Source organism: Phyllobates terribilis, unplaced genomic scaffold, assembly GCF_046119375.1.
Source record: "Phyllobates terribilis strain yellow unplaced genomic scaffold, ASM4611937v1 Scaffold_1__5_contigs__length_1240528914, whole genome shotgun sequence".
Taxonomy (NCBI): Eukaryota; Metazoa; Chordata; class Amphibia; order Anura; family Dendrobatidae; genus Phyllobates; species Phyllobates terribilis.
Window position 1 is genome coordinate 445882827 of NW_027362761.1, and position 19980 is coordinate 445902806.

At 41.7% G+C, this 19980-nt stretch overlaps 1 protein-coding gene across 2 annotated transcripts in view; it reads left to right on the forward strand.

Annotated features, from left to right (window-relative positions):
* Positions 1 to 19980, forward strand: part of CHD1 (chromodomain helicase DNA binding protein 1) — a 75325-nt gene that overhangs the window by 41430 nt on the left and 13915 nt on the right. For both annotated transcript variants that reach the window (XM_073678021.1, XM_073678029.1), the window contains 15 exons: positions 621 to 811; positions 1165 to 1353; positions 1721 to 1883; positions 7119 to 7271; positions 7366 to 7437; positions 10169 to 10318; positions 12104 to 12252; positions 12374 to 12470; positions 12558 to 12653; positions 12825 to 12998; positions 15780 to 15943; positions 16206 to 16247; positions 16504 to 16631; positions 18570 to 18708; positions 19057 to 19207. In XM_073678021.1, coding sequence (XP_073534122.1) covers positions 621 to 811; positions 1165 to 1353; positions 1721 to 1883; positions 7119 to 7271; positions 7366 to 7437; positions 10169 to 10318; positions 12104 to 12252; positions 12374 to 12470; positions 12558 to 12653; positions 12825 to 12998; positions 15780 to 15943; positions 16206 to 16247; positions 16504 to 16631; positions 18570 to 18708; positions 19057 to 19207 — 2058 coding nt within the window. The remainder of the gene's footprint in view (positions 1 to 620; positions 812 to 1164; positions 1354 to 1720; positions 1884 to 7118; positions 7272 to 7365; positions 7438 to 10168; positions 10319 to 12103; positions 12253 to 12373; positions 12471 to 12557; positions 12654 to 12824; positions 12999 to 15779; positions 15944 to 16205; positions 16248 to 16503; positions 16632 to 18569; positions 18709 to 19056; positions 19208 to 19980) is intronic.

Consider the following 19980-nt stretch of genomic DNA (forward strand, 5'->3'; position numbering starts at 1 on the left):
TTGGAGTGGCCTAGTCAGTCTCCTGACCTTAACCCAATTGAAAACTTGTGGAAGGAGCTCAAGAATAAAGTCCACATGAGACACCCAAAGAACCTAGATAACTTGGAGAAGATCTGCATGGAGGAGTGGGCCAAGATAACTCCACAGACCTGTGCCGGCCTGATCAGGTCTTATAAAAGACGATTATTAGCTGTAATTGCAAACAAGGGTTATTCCACAAAATATTAAACATAGGGGTTGTATAATAATTGACCCACACTTTTATGTTTAAAATTTAATAAAATTCAACTGAGCAACATAACTTTTTGGTTTGTAAGATTTATGCTTCTGTTCATAAAACCTACTCTCGTTTGCAGTTTGAAGGCTCTAACTTATTTGCATCTTATCAAACCAGCTAAATCTGCAGGGGGTTGAATACTACTTGTAGGCACTGTATGTGAACACCCAAAGATTGCATCCACTTTGGCATTGATATGAGACATTCCCTTTTGCCCTTCTTTAAGGATTATTCTCAGGTTCATTTTTGTTTTAAATTGCAAAATGCTTGTGAAATCAAGCAACTTTGTCATTTACTTTTTATTAGATACTATTAACTGAGTTGTTGGTTTTCTTTTCCCTAGTCTTTCCTAGGTGGTGTTAACTGGTCTTTCGTAGGTGTTGATGAGGCTCATCGGCTAAAAAATGATGATTCTCTGCTGTACAAGACCCTGATAGACTTCAAGTCAAATCATCGTCTCCTCATCACTGGAACGCCTTTGCAGAACTCCCTGAAAGAATTATGGTCCTTGCTTCACTTCATTATGCCAGAAAAGTAAGAAATTCAGATATGAAAGCATTAATACCTAGCAATAGGTATTGGGCCGGTTTTACACATCCGTGTTTCGTGGTCCGAATACGATTCACAGACTGGCCACGAGTGCCTCCTGACCAGAACTCATTAGCCTTATAGGCATATATCAGGCTGTCAAGTTCGGGTGAGGAAAACCGTGACCGATTGTTACTCGGACCGCGAAGCCTTAGAGATGTTGTATTCCATGTAAGATTGTGTTTTACACACCTGTTTTTAATATTATGACCCCTTATGTCTTGTGGCTTCTGCAATTTGTAGAACTACAATTTGTTCCATAGAGCTTACTAAACAAAAGATTTTGTATTATTTATTAGGTTCTCTTCTTGGGAGCACTTTGAGGAGGAGCATGGTAAAGGCAGAGAATATGGCTATGCCAGTCTTCACAAAGAACTTGAGCCATTCCTTCTAAGAAGAGTAAAGAAAGATGTGGAGAAATCTTTACCAGCTAAAGTAGAACAAATTTTAAGAGTAGAGATGAGTGCTCTGCAGAAACAGTACTATAAGTAAGTATACATGCTGTGGGTTGTGCAAAAAAACGTCTGAACATAAACTTATGAATGCAATTTTGGACCACAATAAGTATTAATAATAAAATTATTTTATATTGGGTTTGTGTAAGACCCTAGTAGTCCTTACTAGCCTTTACTAGCCCTGTGCTTCTAGGCAGGAAAATTGCATGTTATTCGGCATCCAATAGTTATGACAAGAGTTTATCTTATGCTGCCTTGTATGGTTATATTTTCACATGGCGTTATAACGAGCCCTCATTGAGCTATGTGAATTCCTTATCCAGAATACATTTAATACTGATCTTCAATATGTTTGTGTATATGAGCTCTTTAGTCATTATTATTTCTGTGCTTTCTTTAGGTGGATCTTAACACGGAATTACAAGGCCTTGAGCAAAGGCTCGAAAGGAAGTACCTCAGGGTTTTTAAACATCATGATGGAGCTTAAAAAGTGTTGTAACCATTGCTACCTCATTAAGCCTCCAGAAGATAATGAATTTTACAACAGGCAAGAAGCTTTGCAGGTAAGACATGCTGACCCTTCATTCAAAAGTACTACAGCAATAAAATCCTATGTTTCAGGCTGAAGGCGAACATTGTGGATGTGATGTAGGTTTTGCTGCAATTTTCAAAAACCATCGCAATCCCAATGAGTTTTTTGCTTCGTCTCTGAAAAGCGTAGCAAAAAAGCAGGACTACTGTGATGTACATTTGTGCTCAAAAGTTTACATACCCCGGCAGAATTTTACCTTTCTAGGCCTTATTTCAGAGAATATGAATGATAACAAAAAAACTTTTTCTCCACTTATGGTTATTGGTTGGATGAAGCCATTTATTGTCAAACTACTGTGTTTTCTCTTTTTAAATCTTAATGACAACCAAAAACATCCAAATGACCCTGATCAAAAGTTCACATACCCTGGTGATTTTGGCCTTATAACATGCACAGAATTTGACACAAATGGGTTTGAATGGCTACTAAAGGTAACATCCTCACCTGTGACCTGTTTGCTTGTAAGCAGTGTGTGCATAAAAGCGGAGTGAGTTTCTGGGATCCAGACAGACTCTTGCAACTTTCCTCCAGCCACTGACATTTCTGCATTGAGAGTCATGGGGAAAGCAAAAGAATTGTCAACGGTTCTACGGGAAAAGGTAGTTGAACTGTATAACATGGGAAAGGGATACAAAAAATATCCAAGGAATTGATAATGCCAGTCAGCAGTGTTCAAACTGTGATTAACAAATGGAAAATCAGGTGCTCTGTAAAAACCAAACCACGGTCAGGTAGACCAACAAAAATTTCGGCCACAGCTGCCAGGAAAATTGTTCAGGATGCAAAGAAAAACCCACAAATGACATCAGCTGAAATTCAGGACTCTCTGAAAACTAGCATTGTAGCTGCTTCAAGATGCACAATAAGGAGGCACTTGAAGAAAAAATGGGCTGCATGGTCGAGTCACCAGAAGAAAGCCATTACTGTGCAAATGCCACAAAGTATCTCACCTACAATACGCCAAATGGAACAGAGACAAGCCTCAAAACTTCTGGAACAAGGTAATTTGGAGTGATGAGACCAAAATTGAACTTTTTGGCTACAACCATAACCGTTACATTTGGAGAGAGGTCAACAAGACCTATAATGAAAGAAACACCATTCCTACAGTAAAGCACGGAAGTGGATCGCTGATGTTTTGTGCATGTGTGAGCTACAAAGGCACAGGAAACTTGGTAAAAGTTGAAGGAAAGATGAATGCAGCATTTTTTTCTCATTAATTACTGGAGGCAAATTTGCACTCATCAGCCCGGAAGCTGCGCATGGGACGTACTTGGACGTTCCAACATAACAACGATCCAAAACACAAGGCCAAGTCGACCTGTCTGCTACAGCAGACCAAAGTGAAGGTTCTGGAGTGGCTATCTCAGTCTGCTGACCTCAATATCATTGAGCCACACTGGGGAGATCTCAAGCGCGCAGTTCATGCTAGACAGCCCAGGAATTTACAGGAACTGGAGGCTTTTTGCCAAGAAGAATGGGCAGCTTTACCATCTGAGAAAATAAAGAACCTCATCCACAACTACCACAAAAGACTTCAAGCTGTCATTGATGTTAGAGGGGGCAATACACGGCATTAAGAACTGGGATATGTGAACTTTTGATCAGGGTCATTTGGATGTTTTTGGTTGTCATTAAGATTTAAAAAGAGAAAACACAGTAGTTTGACAATAAATTGCTTTACCCAACCAATAACCATGAGTGAAGAAAAAGTTTTTTTTATCATTCATATACTCTTAAGGCCAAGAAAGGAAAAATTCTGCCGGGGTATGTAAACTTTTGAGCACAACTGTATGCTGCCTAAAAATAACTTTGCATGAGAAAACTCTTGCACTGAAGGATAACTCCCAATCCCAAATTTACAAGCTACTATTCTAGAAAAGCATATGGAGGGGGGATAAATGGCTTCATGAAAGTGACGTCTTAAAGTAGTAGTCCACTCTGGAAATTTGAAACCCAAAAAAAAAGCTCTAGAATGCTTAAAAACTTGATTAGTGGGAGTCCGACCACTGAAACATTCACCGATCGGTTCATCATGACACTTTCATCCCCATTACAATGCTCGACCGCCGCTCAATTCACTCCCTTTAGGATTGCTGAGCGCAGCTCTCGGCTTTTTATGACAGTCTATAATTTTAAGCGTAAGGTTAATTTTAACATTGAGAGATAGAATATCCAGAAAAAATCAAGAAAATCACATTGTATAAATTTAGATACATTTATTTGCATTTTGCAGTGAGAAATAAGTATTTGATTCCTCTGGCAAATAACACTTAATACTTGGTGGCAAAACCCTTGTTGGCAAGCACAGCAGTCAGACGTTTTTTGTAGTTGATGAGGGTTACGCACATGTCAGGAGGAATTTTGGTCCACTCCTCTTTGCAGATCATCTCTAAATCATTCAGATTTTGAGGCTGTCGCTTGGCAACTCGGAGCTTTAACTCCATCCGTAAGTTTTCTATGGGATTAAGGTCTGGAGACTGGCTAGGCCACTCCATGACCTTAACTTCTTTACAGCCTGGGATGTATTAGTATGCACCAGGCTGTAACCCCCGATTCAGTGAGGGCTCCGGCGCTGAGCCCGCACTGAACCGGGCACATGTCAGCTGATTATTACATCTGACATGTGGCCACCCGCGGCTGTTAACATGTTAAATGCCGCTGTCAATCTCTGACAACGGCATTTAACAGCGCCACTCCGGAAGTGCATCACGCCGCCCATCGGTGACCCCGTCACGTGATCGCGGGTCACCGATGGGTGGTCATGACAACCCTGGGTCTGTAGCAGACTCCAGTGGTTGTCATGAGCTGATCGCTATGAGCGCCACCTAGTGGTCGGCGCTCATAGCACAGGAGCATTTATGCTGCATACAGGGGATCTACTCGTATGGAGACTATAGAAGCAAGCTAAAAGGGAAAAAAAAATGGTTTTAAAAATATTAAAGTTTAAATCACCCCCCTTCGCCCCATTCAAAATAAAATAATAAAAAAAAAAAAAACACATACACAGATTTGATATAGTCACGTTCAGAATCGCCCGATCTATCAATCTAAAAAAAGAATTAATCCGATCGGTAAACGGCGTAACGAGAAAAATTCTAAACGCCAGAATTGCGTATTTTGGTTGCCGCAAAATTGCAATAAAATGCAATAACGAACGATCAAAACATCGAATCTACCCCAAAATGGTATCATTAAAAACTTCAGCTCGGTGTGCAAAAAATAAGCCCTCACCCGGCCCCAGATACTGAAAAATGGAGACGCTACGGGTCTTGGAAAATGGCGCCTTTTTTAAAAAAAAAAAAAATTTTAAAGCTAACTTTGGAATTTTTTTTCACCACTTAAATAAAAAAGAACCTATACATGTTTGGTGTCAACAAACTCGTAATGACCTTGAGAATAATACTGGCAGGTCAGTTTTAGCATTCAGTGAACTTGGTAAAAAAAAAAAAAAAAAATCTGTGGTATTGCACTTTTTTTGCAATTTCACCGCACTTGGATTTTTTTCCCGTTTTCCCGTACACGATATGGTAAAACCAGTAATGTCATTCAAAAGTACAACTCGTCCCGCAAAAAATAAGCCCTCACACGGCCATATTGACCAAAAAATAAAAACGCTATGGCTCTGGGAACAAGGGGAGCAAAAAACGAAAATGCAAAAATGGAAAATCCCAGGGTTGCGAAGGGGTTAATGTGTTTCTTTTTGAGCCACTCCTTTGTTGCCTTAGCTGTATGTTTTGCGTCATTGTCTTGCTGGAAGACCCAGCCCCGGCCCATTTTTAATGTCCTGGCGGAGGGAAGGAGCTTGTCACTCAGTATTTTATTGTACACGGCTCCATCCATTCTTCCATTGATGCGGTGAAGTAGTCCTGTGCCCTTAGCAGAGAAAAACCCCCAAAACATAATGTTTCCACCTCCATGCTTGACAGTGGGGACGGTGTTCTTTGGGTCATAGGCAGCATTTCTCTTCCTCCAAACACGGCGAGTTGAGTTAATGCCAAAGAACTCAATTTTTGTCTCATCTGACCACAGCACCTTCTCCCAATAACTCATAGAATCATCCAGGTGTTCATTGGCAAACTTCAGACGGGTCTGCACATGTGCCTTCTTGAGCAGGGGGACCTTGCGGGCACTGCAGGATTTTAAACCTTTAAGGAGTAATGTGTTACCAATGGTTTTCTTGGTGACTGGGGTCCCAGCTACCTTGGGATCATTAACAAGTTCCCCCTGTGTAGTTTTAGGCTGATCTCTCACCTTCCTCATGATCAAGGATACCCCACGAGGTGAGATTTTGCATGGTGCTCCAGATGAATGTCGATTTGACATTCTTTTTGTATTTCTTCCATTTTCTTACTATTGCACCAACAGTTGTCTCCTCACCCAGCGTCTTACTTATGGTTTTGTAGCCCATTCCAGCTTTGTGCAGGTCAATGATCTTGTCCCTGACATCCTTAGAAAGCTCTTTGGTCTTGCCCATGTTGTTTAGGATTGAGTCTGTGGACAGGAGTATTTTATACAGGTGACTATGTAAGACAGCTGTCTTTAATGCAGGTAACGAGTTGATTAGGAGCGTCTAACTGGTCTGTAGGAGCCAGAACTCATAATGGTTTGTTGGGGATCAAATACTTATTTCTCACGGCAAAATGCAAAAAATGTATCTAATTTATACAATGTGATTTTTTTTTTTTTTTTTTTTTTTATCTAATCTCTCAATGTTAAAATTAATCTACCCTTAAAATTTATAGACTGTTCATGTCTTTGTCCTTGGGCAAACTTACAAAAACAGCAAGGGATCAAATAATTATTTCCTTCACTGTATAACTAGCACATCACCACTGCAGCCAGTCATAGTGTAGGGCATGTTTGTAAGACTTTATTTTAAGAAGTCTGGATGGTTTCAAGAAGCGGGTACTCATTGATCTGTCAGGAACGTAACCCTTCATACAGGAAATAAATCCTTACTTCCCGGCAGCCATTCTCCAGTTACTCAGGTGCTGTTGTCCAGAAGTGTAGATTATGCTTGTAATTACATGGTAAACAGCATCTGCCAATTTTAAAATACAGAATATAGCAAACTTGGTTTTGCTAATGTATTTAGTACTGTAGATGGCCATGCCAGTGTGTAGCTACAGCTAAGCAATGATGGAAACTGGATCATTATCGATTATTCATTTTTTTGTTCTGTTTTACTTTCTTTGCACTTAAGCACTTAATTCGGAGTAGCGGGAAACTAATTCTTCTGGACAAGTTGTTAGTACGTCTGAGAGAACGCGGTAACAGAGTCTTGATATTTTCTCAAATGGTTCGGATGCTGGACATCCTTGCAGATTATTTAAAGGCACGACAGTTTCCTTTCCAGGTAAGTTTCAGCGTTCAGTTTTATTAAGTTTGGAAAACTGTTTTTGCTTTACATATAAATTGTGATTGCTTAAACTTGTCATGTTCGTTTTTAGAGATTAGATGGATCCATCAAAGGAGAAATAAGAAAACAAGCATTGGACCATTTTAATGCTGAAGGATCGGAGGTGAGGATTTTGCTTTGTTTTGTTTTTTTTAAGTGATAATGAAATCTTTAGAATCATTGTTACCATATACACTCGAGTATAAACCGAGGTACCTAATTTTACCACAAAAAACTGGGAAAACTTGTTGAGTCGAGTATAAGCCTAGAGTAGGAATGCCGCAGCTACTGGTAAATTTCCCCATGCTGGTACGCATTATTCTCTCATACCCCAATCCTGGTCTGCATGGCTCCCCTCATACCCCAATCCTGGGATGCATGGCACCCCTCATACCCCAATCCTGGGATGCATGGCACCCCTCATACCCCAATCCTGGGCTGCATGGCACCCCTCATACCCCAATCCTGGTCTGCATGGCTCCCCTCATACCCCAATCCTGGGATGCATGGCACCCCTCATACCCCATTCCTGGGCTGCATGGCACCCCTCATACCCCATTCCTGGGCTGCATGGCACCCCTCATACCCCAATCCTGGGCTGCATGGCACCCCTCATACCCCAATCCTGGGCTGCATGGCACCCCTCATACCCCAATCCTGGGCTGCATGGCACCCCTCATACCCCAATCCTGGGCTGCATGGCACCCCTCATACCCCAATCCTGGGCTGCATGGCACCCCTCATACCCCAATCCTGGGCTGCATGGCACCCCTCATACCCCAATCCTGGGCTGCATGGCACCCCTCATACCCCAATCCTGGGCTGCATGGCACCCCTCATACCCCAATCCTGGGCTGCATGGCACCCCTCATACCCCAATCCTGGGCTGCATGGCACCCCTCATACCCCAATCCTGGGCTGCATGGCACCCCTCATACCCCAATCCTGGGCTGCATGGCACCCCTCATACCCCAATCCTGGGCTGCATGGCACCCCTCATACCCCAATCCTGGGCTGCATGGCACCCCTCATACCCCAATCCTGGGCTGCATGGCACCCCTCATACCCCAATCCTGGGCTGCATGGCACCCCTCATACCCCAATCCTGGGCTGCATGGCACCCCTCATACCCCAATCCTGGGCTGCATGGCACCCCTCATACCCCAATCCTGGGCTGCATGGCACCCCTCATACCCCAATCCTGGGCTGCATGGCACCCCTCATACCCCAATCCTGGGCTGCATGGCACCCCTCATACCCCAATCCTGGGCTGCATGGCACCCCTCATACCCCAATCCTGGGCTGCATGGCACCCCTCATACCCCAATCCTGGGCTGCATGGCACCCCTCATACCCCAATCCTGGGCTGCATGGCACCCCTCATACCCCAATCCTGGGCTGCATGGCACCCCTCATACCCCAATCCTGGGCTGCATGGCACCCCTCATACCCCAATCCTGGGCTGCATGGCACCCCTCATACCCCAATCCTGGGCTGCATGGCACCCCTCATACCCCAATCCTGGGCTGCATGGCACCCCTCATACCCCAATCCTGGGCTGCATGGCACCCCTCATACCCCAATCCTGGGCTGCATGGCACCCCTCATACCCCAATCCTGGGCTGCATGGCACCCCTCATACCCCAATCCTGGGCTGCATGGCACCCCTCATACCCCAATCCTGGGCTGCATGGCACCCCTCATACCCCAATCCTGGGCTGCATGGCACCCCTCATACCCCAATCCTGGGCTGCATGGCACCCCTCATACCCCACTCCTGGGCTGCATGGCACCCCTCATACCCCACTCCTGGGCTGCATGGCACCCCTCATACCCCACTCCTGGGCTGCATGGCACCCCTCATACCCCACTCCTGGGCTGCATGGCACCCCTCATACCCCACTCCTGGGCTGCATGGCACCCCTCATACCCCACTCCTGGGCTGCATGGCACCCCTCATACCCCACTCCTGGGCTGCATGGCACCCCTCATACCCCACTCCTGGGCTGCATGGCACCCCTCATACCCCACTCCTGGGCTGCATGGCACCCCTCATACCCCACTCCTGGGCTGCATGGCACCCCTCATACCCCACTCCTGGGCTGCATGGCACCCCTCATACCCCACTCCTGGGCTGCATGGCACCCCTCATACCCCACTCCTGGGCTGCATGGCACCCCTCATACCCCACTCCTGGGCTGCATGGCACCATCACTGCACACATAAAAAAATAAACACTTATACTCACCTTCCTTCCTCACCTCTGCTTCAGCGCTGCTTCCTGTTCTGCTGCAGCAGCTGATGTCAGCATCTGAGCAGCGCATGATGTCACTGCCATGCGCTCTCAGACGCTGATGTCAGCTGCTGCCAGCATATTCACTCTGTTCCACACCGGGGCTATGTGCGTGGAGAAGAGTGAATATGCATTCTCTTTAGTAGCGGGCACTGTCAGCTGGAGCCGCGGCTCAGCGCTTCTCTGTGCCTGCTATTAAAGAGAATGATTATTCATTCTTCTCCACGCCCATGGGAGTGGAGAAGAGGGAATATTCATGTCCCTTTAGCAGCGGGCACACGTGGTAGCTGCAGAAGCGGCTACTGTGTGTGCCCCTACTCCCCCCTCCCCCTCCCCACTATCCACCACCAGAATTTCTAGATACTAGAGTATATACCTGAGTATAAGCCGAGGGGGCTTTTTCAGCACAAAAAATGTGCTGAAAAACTCTTCTTATAATCAAGTATATAGGGTAAGTCTCTTCTCCCCCCCACCCTAATTTCTCATGCAGCATTGTTTCACTTCCATTCTGATTGCAAGAATAAAAGAAAATTACAAAAATACTTTATTTTTCTTTGCACAGGACTTTTGCTTTCTGCTCTCTACCCGTGCCGGTGGTCTTGGAATAAACCTTGCTTCAGCTGATACAGTAGTCATTTTTGATTCTGACTGGAATCCACAAAATGACCTTCAGGCCCAAGCAAGAGCTCATCGAATAGGACAAAAGAAACAGGTAATGTGTTTTTCTTTTTGGAATTCTGCTTGCAATACTTAGTTTACAGGCAGAGTGCCCCTAAATAGATGTACCTAGCCAGCAAAATCGTTTTTCTTACATACACACATCATGTAATGAAGAAAGCAGCACAATCCACATTTCTTGAAAATTAAAATTCTTTCATTGCATTTCCATTACAAAAAGGAGTGTGAAAAGATAGAAAAATCTGACTCATTAACACCATTAGTCAAAGTCCATGTTAAAGAATCATGGAAATTATTGAAAATCAAAACCAATCAAATGTGAATCATCTAACTATAATAAGTCCTATGTTGCACGTGTTACATTAGTCTTAATAACTAAAAGATAAATCATGTTTAAAGTTCATGCATTCATCTGGTGTTCAGCTTCAAAACCCAATAAGCCTCTCTTATTAACACTTGTCTCTATACCATAAAAATAAAAACATTAGTGTTTGGGCATTTTTCTTCTATATATGAAAAATACACTCCACAATTAATTTTTTTAATCATATTGTGCAGGCAATTTGTTTGATGTTACACTGTATCGAATGTAAAGCATGTATCACATGTTGCGTGTAACAATTGATAAATGTAACCGACAGCACATCGATAATCTTATTTTCAGCCCTAAAGGAAACTGTCTATTTGAGCCATTCTACAAGTCTTACCACCTAGTTATTGACCAGAAGTGTTATGGAGAGACAGAGCGCAGAATTCAGTCCTCCATTTTTAAACACTTAACATAACATAATATAGGAATTATAGAATATGTTGACTTCTTAACATTTTTTTTTTACGCTTCTTATGCAATATTTTCTTACACCTCCATTAAAGGGGGTGTCTGGTCTAAAATGATTCGTCTGTTGTCACTGTGTGTGACTGCAGACTTGTGAATCCCCCCAGCGCACGGTTTCTGAGCCAGGATCGGTATGTACTATACTTACTCCAGGGCAGAGCCCATCTAGTGAGTGTGGCCTTTCTCCTTCCACTACTATTGAGCAAGGCTATGCCTCATCCAATAGGTGCAGCCTCGCTCTATACAAGGAGGAGTCTGCTCCTCCCCTGCAGGTTACACCTGCCTACTGACAACCAAGTTATTCAGTTTAGCGTCACTAGGAGGCAGACATGGGTCTCGAGTTCCAGACCAGTTTCTTTAAAGGAGTATTCCCATCTCCAAGATCCTATCCCAATATGTTGTAGGTGTAATAATAGTAATATTAGCAAATACCTACAATTAGAAATGTAATATAGTATTTCTGGTTCACGATGTCTCTTTCCTCATGTGCAGGCATTGCAGGACCTTGGGTATCCATGGTTACGTCCACTGATAAAGTGACAGTTTTCTAGCTGCTAGCGGTCGTAACCGTAGACACCTAAGGTCCTGTATTGCCTGCACATGAGGTACCTGGCATAGCGAATCAAAAATACTATACTACATTTCTTATTGGGTGCATTTGCTAATATTATTATTATTACACCTACTACATATTGGGATAGGATCTTGGAGATGGGAATACCCCTTTAAATGCTGGTGTTACGGTGGAGAGTTGCTGCTCCGATGGCAGCAGTTAAACCCGCCTGCCAGCCATGTAGTACAGCCTAAACCCGCGCTGTATGGAGTCTGCTCAGCACCAGACGCCTGCTCCAGGCAGTGATGATGCATGTCCGCCACACGTAATGCAGTAGTCACCAAGGGATTAATGGAATCTTTTGGTGGGAAGTTTTGTTTACAATGTGGAGCAAAGTCCACACACACACTTACCAGATCCACTGTGTTTAGGTGAACATATATCGCTTGGTCACAAAAAGCTCTGTGGAGGAGGAAATTATTGAAAGGGCAAAGAAGAAGATGGTGCTGGATCACCTGGTAATTCAAAGAATGGACACCACTGGCAAGACTGTGTTACACACTGGATCAACACCATCTAGGTATGTCTGCGTGTAGTGAAATCTATTGTATTGGATTCATTTTCTTCTTTTTTTTTTTTTTTTTTTTCCCCCCTACAAGTATTCGCATTAACTAAATAATTCTTTATTTTCCACATTTAAGCTCCACACCGTTTAACAAAGAAGAGCTTGCTGCTATTTTAAAATTTGGTGCTGAAGAGCTTTTCAAGGAACCAGAAGGAGAAGAGGAAGAGCCTCAGGTATGTGTATACTAATAACGCTTATTCTCCTATGTTGTGTATCTTAGTCAGCTTTACCCATTAACAATCATCTATCGTTAACTCAAGGAAATGGATATTGATGAGATATTGAAGAGAGCAGAGACCCGTGAAAATGAAGGTGGACCGTTTACTGTAGGCGATGAATTACTTTCACAGTTTAAGGTACTTTCTGTAAATATAGTTTACCTCGCTAGCCATAATGCTACCTCTAAGGTTAGCGGACGTTAGGGATGACTTGGCATAATACCGGTTCTTCTTGCTTGTTAGAAAATCTCTCCATTTTTGTGGATATGTTTTCTTTTCCATGTAACAAGCTTATTTACTTGTTTTAAGGTTGCCAATTTTTCAACAATGGAAGAGGATGATATTGTGGAGCCTGATCGAAATACAAAATCCTGGGAAGACATTATACCCTCAGACCAGAGAAGAAGAATGGAGGAAGAAGAACGACAAAAGGAGCTTCAAGAAATCTATTTGCTTCCCAGGATGCGAAACTGTGCAAAGCAGGTGAAAATCTGATTTAAAGAATTAAGGACACCATTGAGGCATTTTATTTACGTAACCCTTTCACGCCATTGCTATTTTTAGTTGTCGTTTTTCCCTCCCCTTCTTCCAAGAGCCATAACTTTTTTTTTTTTTTTTAATTTCTCCATTAATATAGCCAAATGAGGGCTTGTTTTTTACGGGACAAGTTGTACTTCTAAATGACACCATTGATTTTACCTTATAGTGTACTGGAAAACAAGTGCGGTGAAATTGCAAAAAAAAGTGCAATTCCCCAATTGTTTTTTGGATTTTTTATTTACCATCTTCACTATATTGTAAAACTGACCTGGCAATATGCTTCCCCAGGTCAGTACGATTATACAGATACCAAAACATTTGTAGTTTATTTTTTATTTAATTGGTGGGAAAAAAAAAATCTCAAATTTGTATGAAAAAAGTTCTTGTGTTTGTCGTTATTTTCCGAGACCCGTAGAGTTTGTTTTTCGAGGTCCAGGGCCGTGTGAGGGCTGACGTTTTTATTGATACCATTTTGGGATAGATACGGTGTTTTGATCGCCTGTTAATGCATTCTATTGCAATGTTGCAGCGGCCCAAAAAAAAGTAATTCTGGCGTCTAGATATTTTTCTCATTATGCAGTTTACCGATTAGAATAATTTACTTTATATTTTGATATTTTCAATGGGTCAAAAGGGAGGTGATTTGATTTTTTTTTTTTTTTTTAATCTCATACTTTTAAAAACTTTTTTTTTACTTTATTTAAAAGAATTTGACGCTGCAATCATCCGATCACCTTTGCTATACATAGCTGTGCTTCAGCACTGCTATGTATAGCAGAAATCATGATCTCCTATTCACAGGAGATTTACTATAACAGGCACAGGGGTCGTCTGCATACCCCCAGCTCTCATGACAACCCATCAGTGACCCCCGCTCATGTGATGGGCACTGATGGGCGGCATTTGTGACACTCTTGCTGGCGTGTTAAATTCCACTGTCTGAGATTGACAGCGGGATTTAACTGGTTAATAACCGCAGGTGAAGCTCGGATCCACCTGTGGCTGTTAAAGGCACATGAAAGCTGATTAAATCAGCTGTCATGTGTGGGGAAAGATGCGGACTCAGTGCCGGAGCCCGCATCAAAGTCTGGGACTCGACATGTCATGTCATGAAAGGGTTATAAAGGGAATGTGCCATCCCCTAACATTGTTTTCAACAGTTGAAAAAATGTAAAGTATTAATATTTTAGTTTAAAAAAAATATATATATATTTTTTTAAATTTGTATAAAATATGAAAAATGTTGCGTTTTGATATTTTCCACTTTTAAATATTAAGGGGAGCTGCTGCTGAAATTTGACATAAAAAACAAGTGTAGTGCTAGCTCGCATTACTACTGCAGTAAAGGTGGGTGTGGTCTGCTCACATATGTCTGTCACTCCTCCCCTTCTGGGCGTTGGCAAAATGATAACAGAGAAAGAAGTTTAAGATCACAGGACCCGAAATGTTTTGTTGGTGACTGCAAAGTGATACTGAGACAAGGACCGTGTCTTAGAGGCTGACTGGCAGCACCAATTCTGTTAGTTGGTGCTGCTCGCTATAGCTCGGACTACATCATGCTCTGGGATTAGAGATGTGGACTGTATCACACACTGGGTCTCAATACAGGGCTCAGTGTAGTGTATTACACGTGATTCTTTAGAAACGCTTCTCTGAACCCTGTATCACACAAGATGGGATTAAATACACGGACTGTCATGCGCTGAAATTAGATAGAGTATATCACAGGATGGTATTAGATGCTGGCCTCAACGGAGTGTATCACACAGGACAGGAATAGATGCGTATCTTTGCATCACGTGCTGGGATTAAATACTGGAAGTGTATCACAAGCTGTGATTAGATATGCGTCTCTGCGGGCTGTATCACACATAATGGGATTAGACACGTGGCACTGCAGGCTGTATCACACACGAGGCGCAATACATATATAGCAGAGCTCGGTCAGTGTTTAGAGCACAGTAGCCTGATGATTACACTACTGTGCACTGAACGCTGCGGTGAGTGCAGATCTGCAGCCTGACATTGCATTACTAATCCTAAGCTACCGCGCTGTTCTCACCGCTGAAGGAAGTTTTCCATGCGCAGTGCTCTCTGCTCAGCGCAGGGCTGCAGCGACTTTTCCAGCATTGAGAACAGTGCGGTAGCCTAACAGTAGTATAATGTCAGGCTGCTGATCATTGCCCTGATGCTCACGGCACCCCGGCACCTCCGCTCATCACATCCTAGCTCCTATCACCGCTCGTGCTGAACACTGAGCAGTGATGGGGAAATTGTAGCTCACTGCTCAGCTGTGTGCTACAAAATAATGGCACCTGGCTCCCCCCCCCACAGCTGTGACCTGGACAGCCTAGGGAGCATGCCCAGTTCACAGCCGGAGGCAGCCACAGTGTAGATGTGGTCGGTCACCGAACACAGTTTCCTATGCCCAGGGTCTGCCATATTTGCGGTGTGTGTAAGTGTCGTGCTCAGACACTTATACTATGTTCACATATCCAGTAGTGATCTGTTAGAATGGATCCAGTAGCAATTCTTTGACAAAAAAGTTGTTCAGACACAACTTTAGTCTGGTATTTAAAAAAGTCTGCACTTCTATTTTGCAAACTATTTTTCATATTCTTCAATAAAGCTGTGACATGCATTTTTCTCTGCAGAGCTAGAGCTACCGATTTGTTTTTGTGGGCTATTGGGTTCTGTTTCAGAAGAAATATTTCTGAATTTTAGGCAAGCTTTAATGGAAGCGAAGGCAGGCGCAGTCGGAATAGAAGGTATTCGGCTTCTGATGACAGCGATTCAGGCTCTGATAGAAAACGACCCAAGAAACGCGGTCGACCAAGGACCATACCAAGGGAAATCATTAAAGGTTTTAGTGACGCTGAAATACGGAGGTAAGAGGCGATCTATGCAGCATGTGGATAGTAAAGCTGGTAGTAGACTTACCATTTCAATAGGCTCTGATGGTTGTAAAAATGTTTGAAACAATATTTATCATGTTTAGAGTCAACTTACAAATGCAGCGAGTATTGTTCTTACTTGTACGTTTCCTTAATGTACAAATTATAAATAAGATCTTACCAGCTTTACAATTTTGCAGCGCTCAGGTCTTACAAGCATTTTCTAATCTGTTTTTTGTTTTTGTTTTCATTCTAGATTTATTAAAAGTTACAAAAAATTTGGTGGACCTTTGGAAAGGTAATTTCTTTTTCCCATTGATTGAGTTTATGGGGCCTTTGCTGGGCATTGACATTAAACTGGCCATACAATGACAATAAACCTGGCTTATACAATGCAGGTCAGAATGGTGTCTAGTTATATTTTTTGCTTGATGTTTTTCATGTAATGCTAAAATTTTATTTATTGAAATGTGCTATAAATGTTTATCAATTGCTACCATTTACTTAACAATATTTTAAGATTGTTTCACATTTTGTATGAAAATCTTTTCTAGGTTAGATGCTATAGCTCGAGATGCAGAGTTAGTGGAGAAATCTGAAATTGATCTGCGTAGACTTGGAGAATTGGTGCACAATGGATGTATCAAGGCTCTTAAGGATAGTTCTGGCAGTGAAAGGACAGGTATGTGATGAGATGACGGTCTACTTAAAAACGGGTTTTAAGAAAAGGATTTTGCTATGTTCCTCTGATTAATTTTTTGCAAATGTGAATATAGACACTTGTTCCAATGCAGTTTATTTAAAAAAAGCAAAAAAAAAAACTATATATATAATTTTTTTTAAATAAACTGCGTTGGCACAAGTGTCTATATTCACATTTGCACAAGTGTCTATATTAACACACATATATATATAAGTCATACAGATGTGTGTATACATATATTATATGCACATAGCACTTTATTTCCATCTGATGGTGAAACTCGGTCAACACAGACATAGATTTACTACATGAGTCAAATCAGTGATAGGATTTTGGACAGTATATTCTGTCTGTGCATACATGTACTTCCAGCACAATATAAATAAAACTAGATACTATTATTCATTCTAACTGATTCATTTATATGAGATTTGGCCAACAATTAATTATTCGTCTCTGTACGTCAAAATCCTCGTGTTTCATAGTTGCATTGTATGGTTATGTATAAATGTTTTTAATTTTAATTAAGATATTTAATAAAGATTATTTAGGTAAAAATACTCCTTGGTATCCTTGACTTAATAGTTGGTGAACCTTATATAATGTATAAATAGAGATATAGATTTCTCTCTATCGCCAATCATGTTTTTATTTTCTTCTTTTTGTATAACTTTTATAATATAAGGTTGATTTTTAACCATTTCCCGGTGTAGCCATTTTATTTTTTATTTTTTTTTGTCCGTTTTTTCCTCCCCTTCTAAGAGCTATAATTTTTATGTCCACTTAGACGTTTGACAGCTTGGTTTTTGTGGGAAAAGCTGTACTTTTGAATGACACCATCCATTTTACCACATGGTGTAATGGAAAATGGGGATAAATAAAATTCCAAGTTCGGTGAAATTGTAAAAAAAAAAAAAAAAACGCAATTCTGACCACCTTTTTTGGGAATTGTTTTAATGACGTACATTGTGTGGATTAAAATGACTTGGTAATACGATTCTCCACCTCAGTAGGATTATGGCTATGCCAAATATGTTCAGTTTTTTTTTATTATTTTAGTCGTGAAAGAAAGAATCGGAACTTTAAAAAAGCAATCATGTCATATCTTTTACAAAATGGTATCAATAAAAACAACTTCTCGCCCTGCATAAAATAAGCCGTCACACAACTCCATCGGCCAAAAAATGAAAGTGTTACAGGTTTCTGAATATGGTGACAAGAAAACATTTTATTTTTCTGAATGTGGCAATACCGCATAAGTGTATTCTTATTATCTTTATTATTTGAACTTTTCTTTGTTTGATTTTTTTTTTTGTGGGGGGGGGGGGGGGGTTCAGATGATTTTTTTAAGACTTTTTTTTCTTTAACTTTTCATTATATTTATTAGTTCCCTAACTGCACTTGAACCTTGCAATTGTCTAATCAATTGTACTATGTACATCAATACCAAACTATTGCTGCATTATAGTAAAAATCAGTCTCCTTTGAAGCCTAGCCAAAGGCTGTGTTTCAAGGCAGCTCCGTATTGACAAGCAAAGAGGTGTTCATCAGACCCCCAGCTGTCTTAACAATCCATTGGCACCCCGCAATCATGTCATGGGTTCCCCGATGGGCGCATAGAATGACGTACCCCCATGAGTGCTTTTAAATCTGCTGTCAGTTGGACAGCTGCATTTAACAGGTTAATAATGCTGCACTCCACGCCACTTACTCACGGTTGTTAGAGGATGGTCCTGGTTGTAAACACACAGTGATCACCTGCCGAGTATGGGGAGGGCTCACCCCGTTAGCCCGCTGCTTACGCTCGCTACTAACTAGCACCGTACATGTACAGTGATGTCGGTAAGGGGTTAAATTATTGAAATGCTTGTAATATTGCATGTTTAATGTGGTTTATCAAATTGTTTTTCATCCAAGGTGGAAGGAGAGGAAAAATGAAAGGACCAACGTTCCGTATCTCAGGAGTCCAAGTTAATGCAAAGCTGGTCAGTTCTCATGAAGAAGAGCTGCTTCCATTGCATAAATCTATTCCGCCAGAACCCGACGATAGGAAAAGGTGTGTGCCATTTATCTCAGTGCGTTTATGGCATGGCTTAATTCTATAGCTATCAAACTAGGGGTGATCATAAAATACACAGGTGTCTGCAGAGGTGAACACTTAATTTCAAACCGCGTACCTGGAGTTTAGTCAAAGAGGAGCTGAATCTGCCCATCAGAGATGTGTTCGAGTACAGACCTCAGGGTCTCGTATCTCCTCAGTATTAAAGTATGACTAGGCTATTTCTCACATAACATTATCAGATTTTTAAATTCATTTCCATCTGCAGAAACCTTTTTATTTTTCTTTGCTTGGTCTTTATATTTTCTATGTAGTTTATGCTTTGTTTCTCTTCCTGATTGTTAGATATGTTATTCCATGCCACACAAAAGCAGCACACTTTGACATTGACTGGAAAAAAGAAGACGACTCAAATCTTTTAATTGGAATCTATGAATATGGGCATGGCAGCTGGGAAATGATAAAAATGGATCCTGACCTCAACTTAACACAAAAGGTAAAATGGATTGCTCTGTACAGTGCACATTGGTCTCTGGGCGAATACAGGAAGGAACTATATCCTCTCCAATTCCCTTTACATATTAACTAGAAGGAAGCAATGGCAGCCACAGGTAAATTGTACACCCCTCTTTATTTGTGGCTGGAAGTGGTGAACCATAAGGCATGCCTGGCCACCGTCATCTGATCCCTATTTATTAGCTAAACATTCTGTGAGGATACTCCTCTCACAAGAAGGATATATTCCAAATATTGCCAATCCACATATGGTATCAAATGAAATATGGCTGTTATTGAAGTATACAAGGTCCTCCAAAAAAGACACTTATCTTAGGGGACACACTGCATTATTCAGTTATGTAGCGCTTCATCAGAGACCTTATTTGTGGACCTGCAACTGGAGAGCGAGTTGTGTGATTCTCCGTTGTGGGAAAGCCAGTGGTCTCGCCTGGCACCCATAGTCCCATTCTCTGTTATCTTAGATTAATATGGTTAAAGAATTTTCTTGCCAGGACCCATTGTGGATATAATTAATTTCTAGTCAATGTTTTTAGTGTTTTTTTTTTGCCTTTTGAGCCTTTTATGATTTTTGACTGCTGAGGGCTCTTCATATTGGCTTTTCCTTTGCAGTCTCTTATGCCCTGATTCTAATACTTGTGGGCTTGTTCTTGATTTAATGCTTTTTCTGTTTTGTTTGCTGATCGACTTTTATTTGGCACTTAGGTTTCATAAATCTCCTATGTTGCAGTGTACGTTATTGATGTTTTTTAG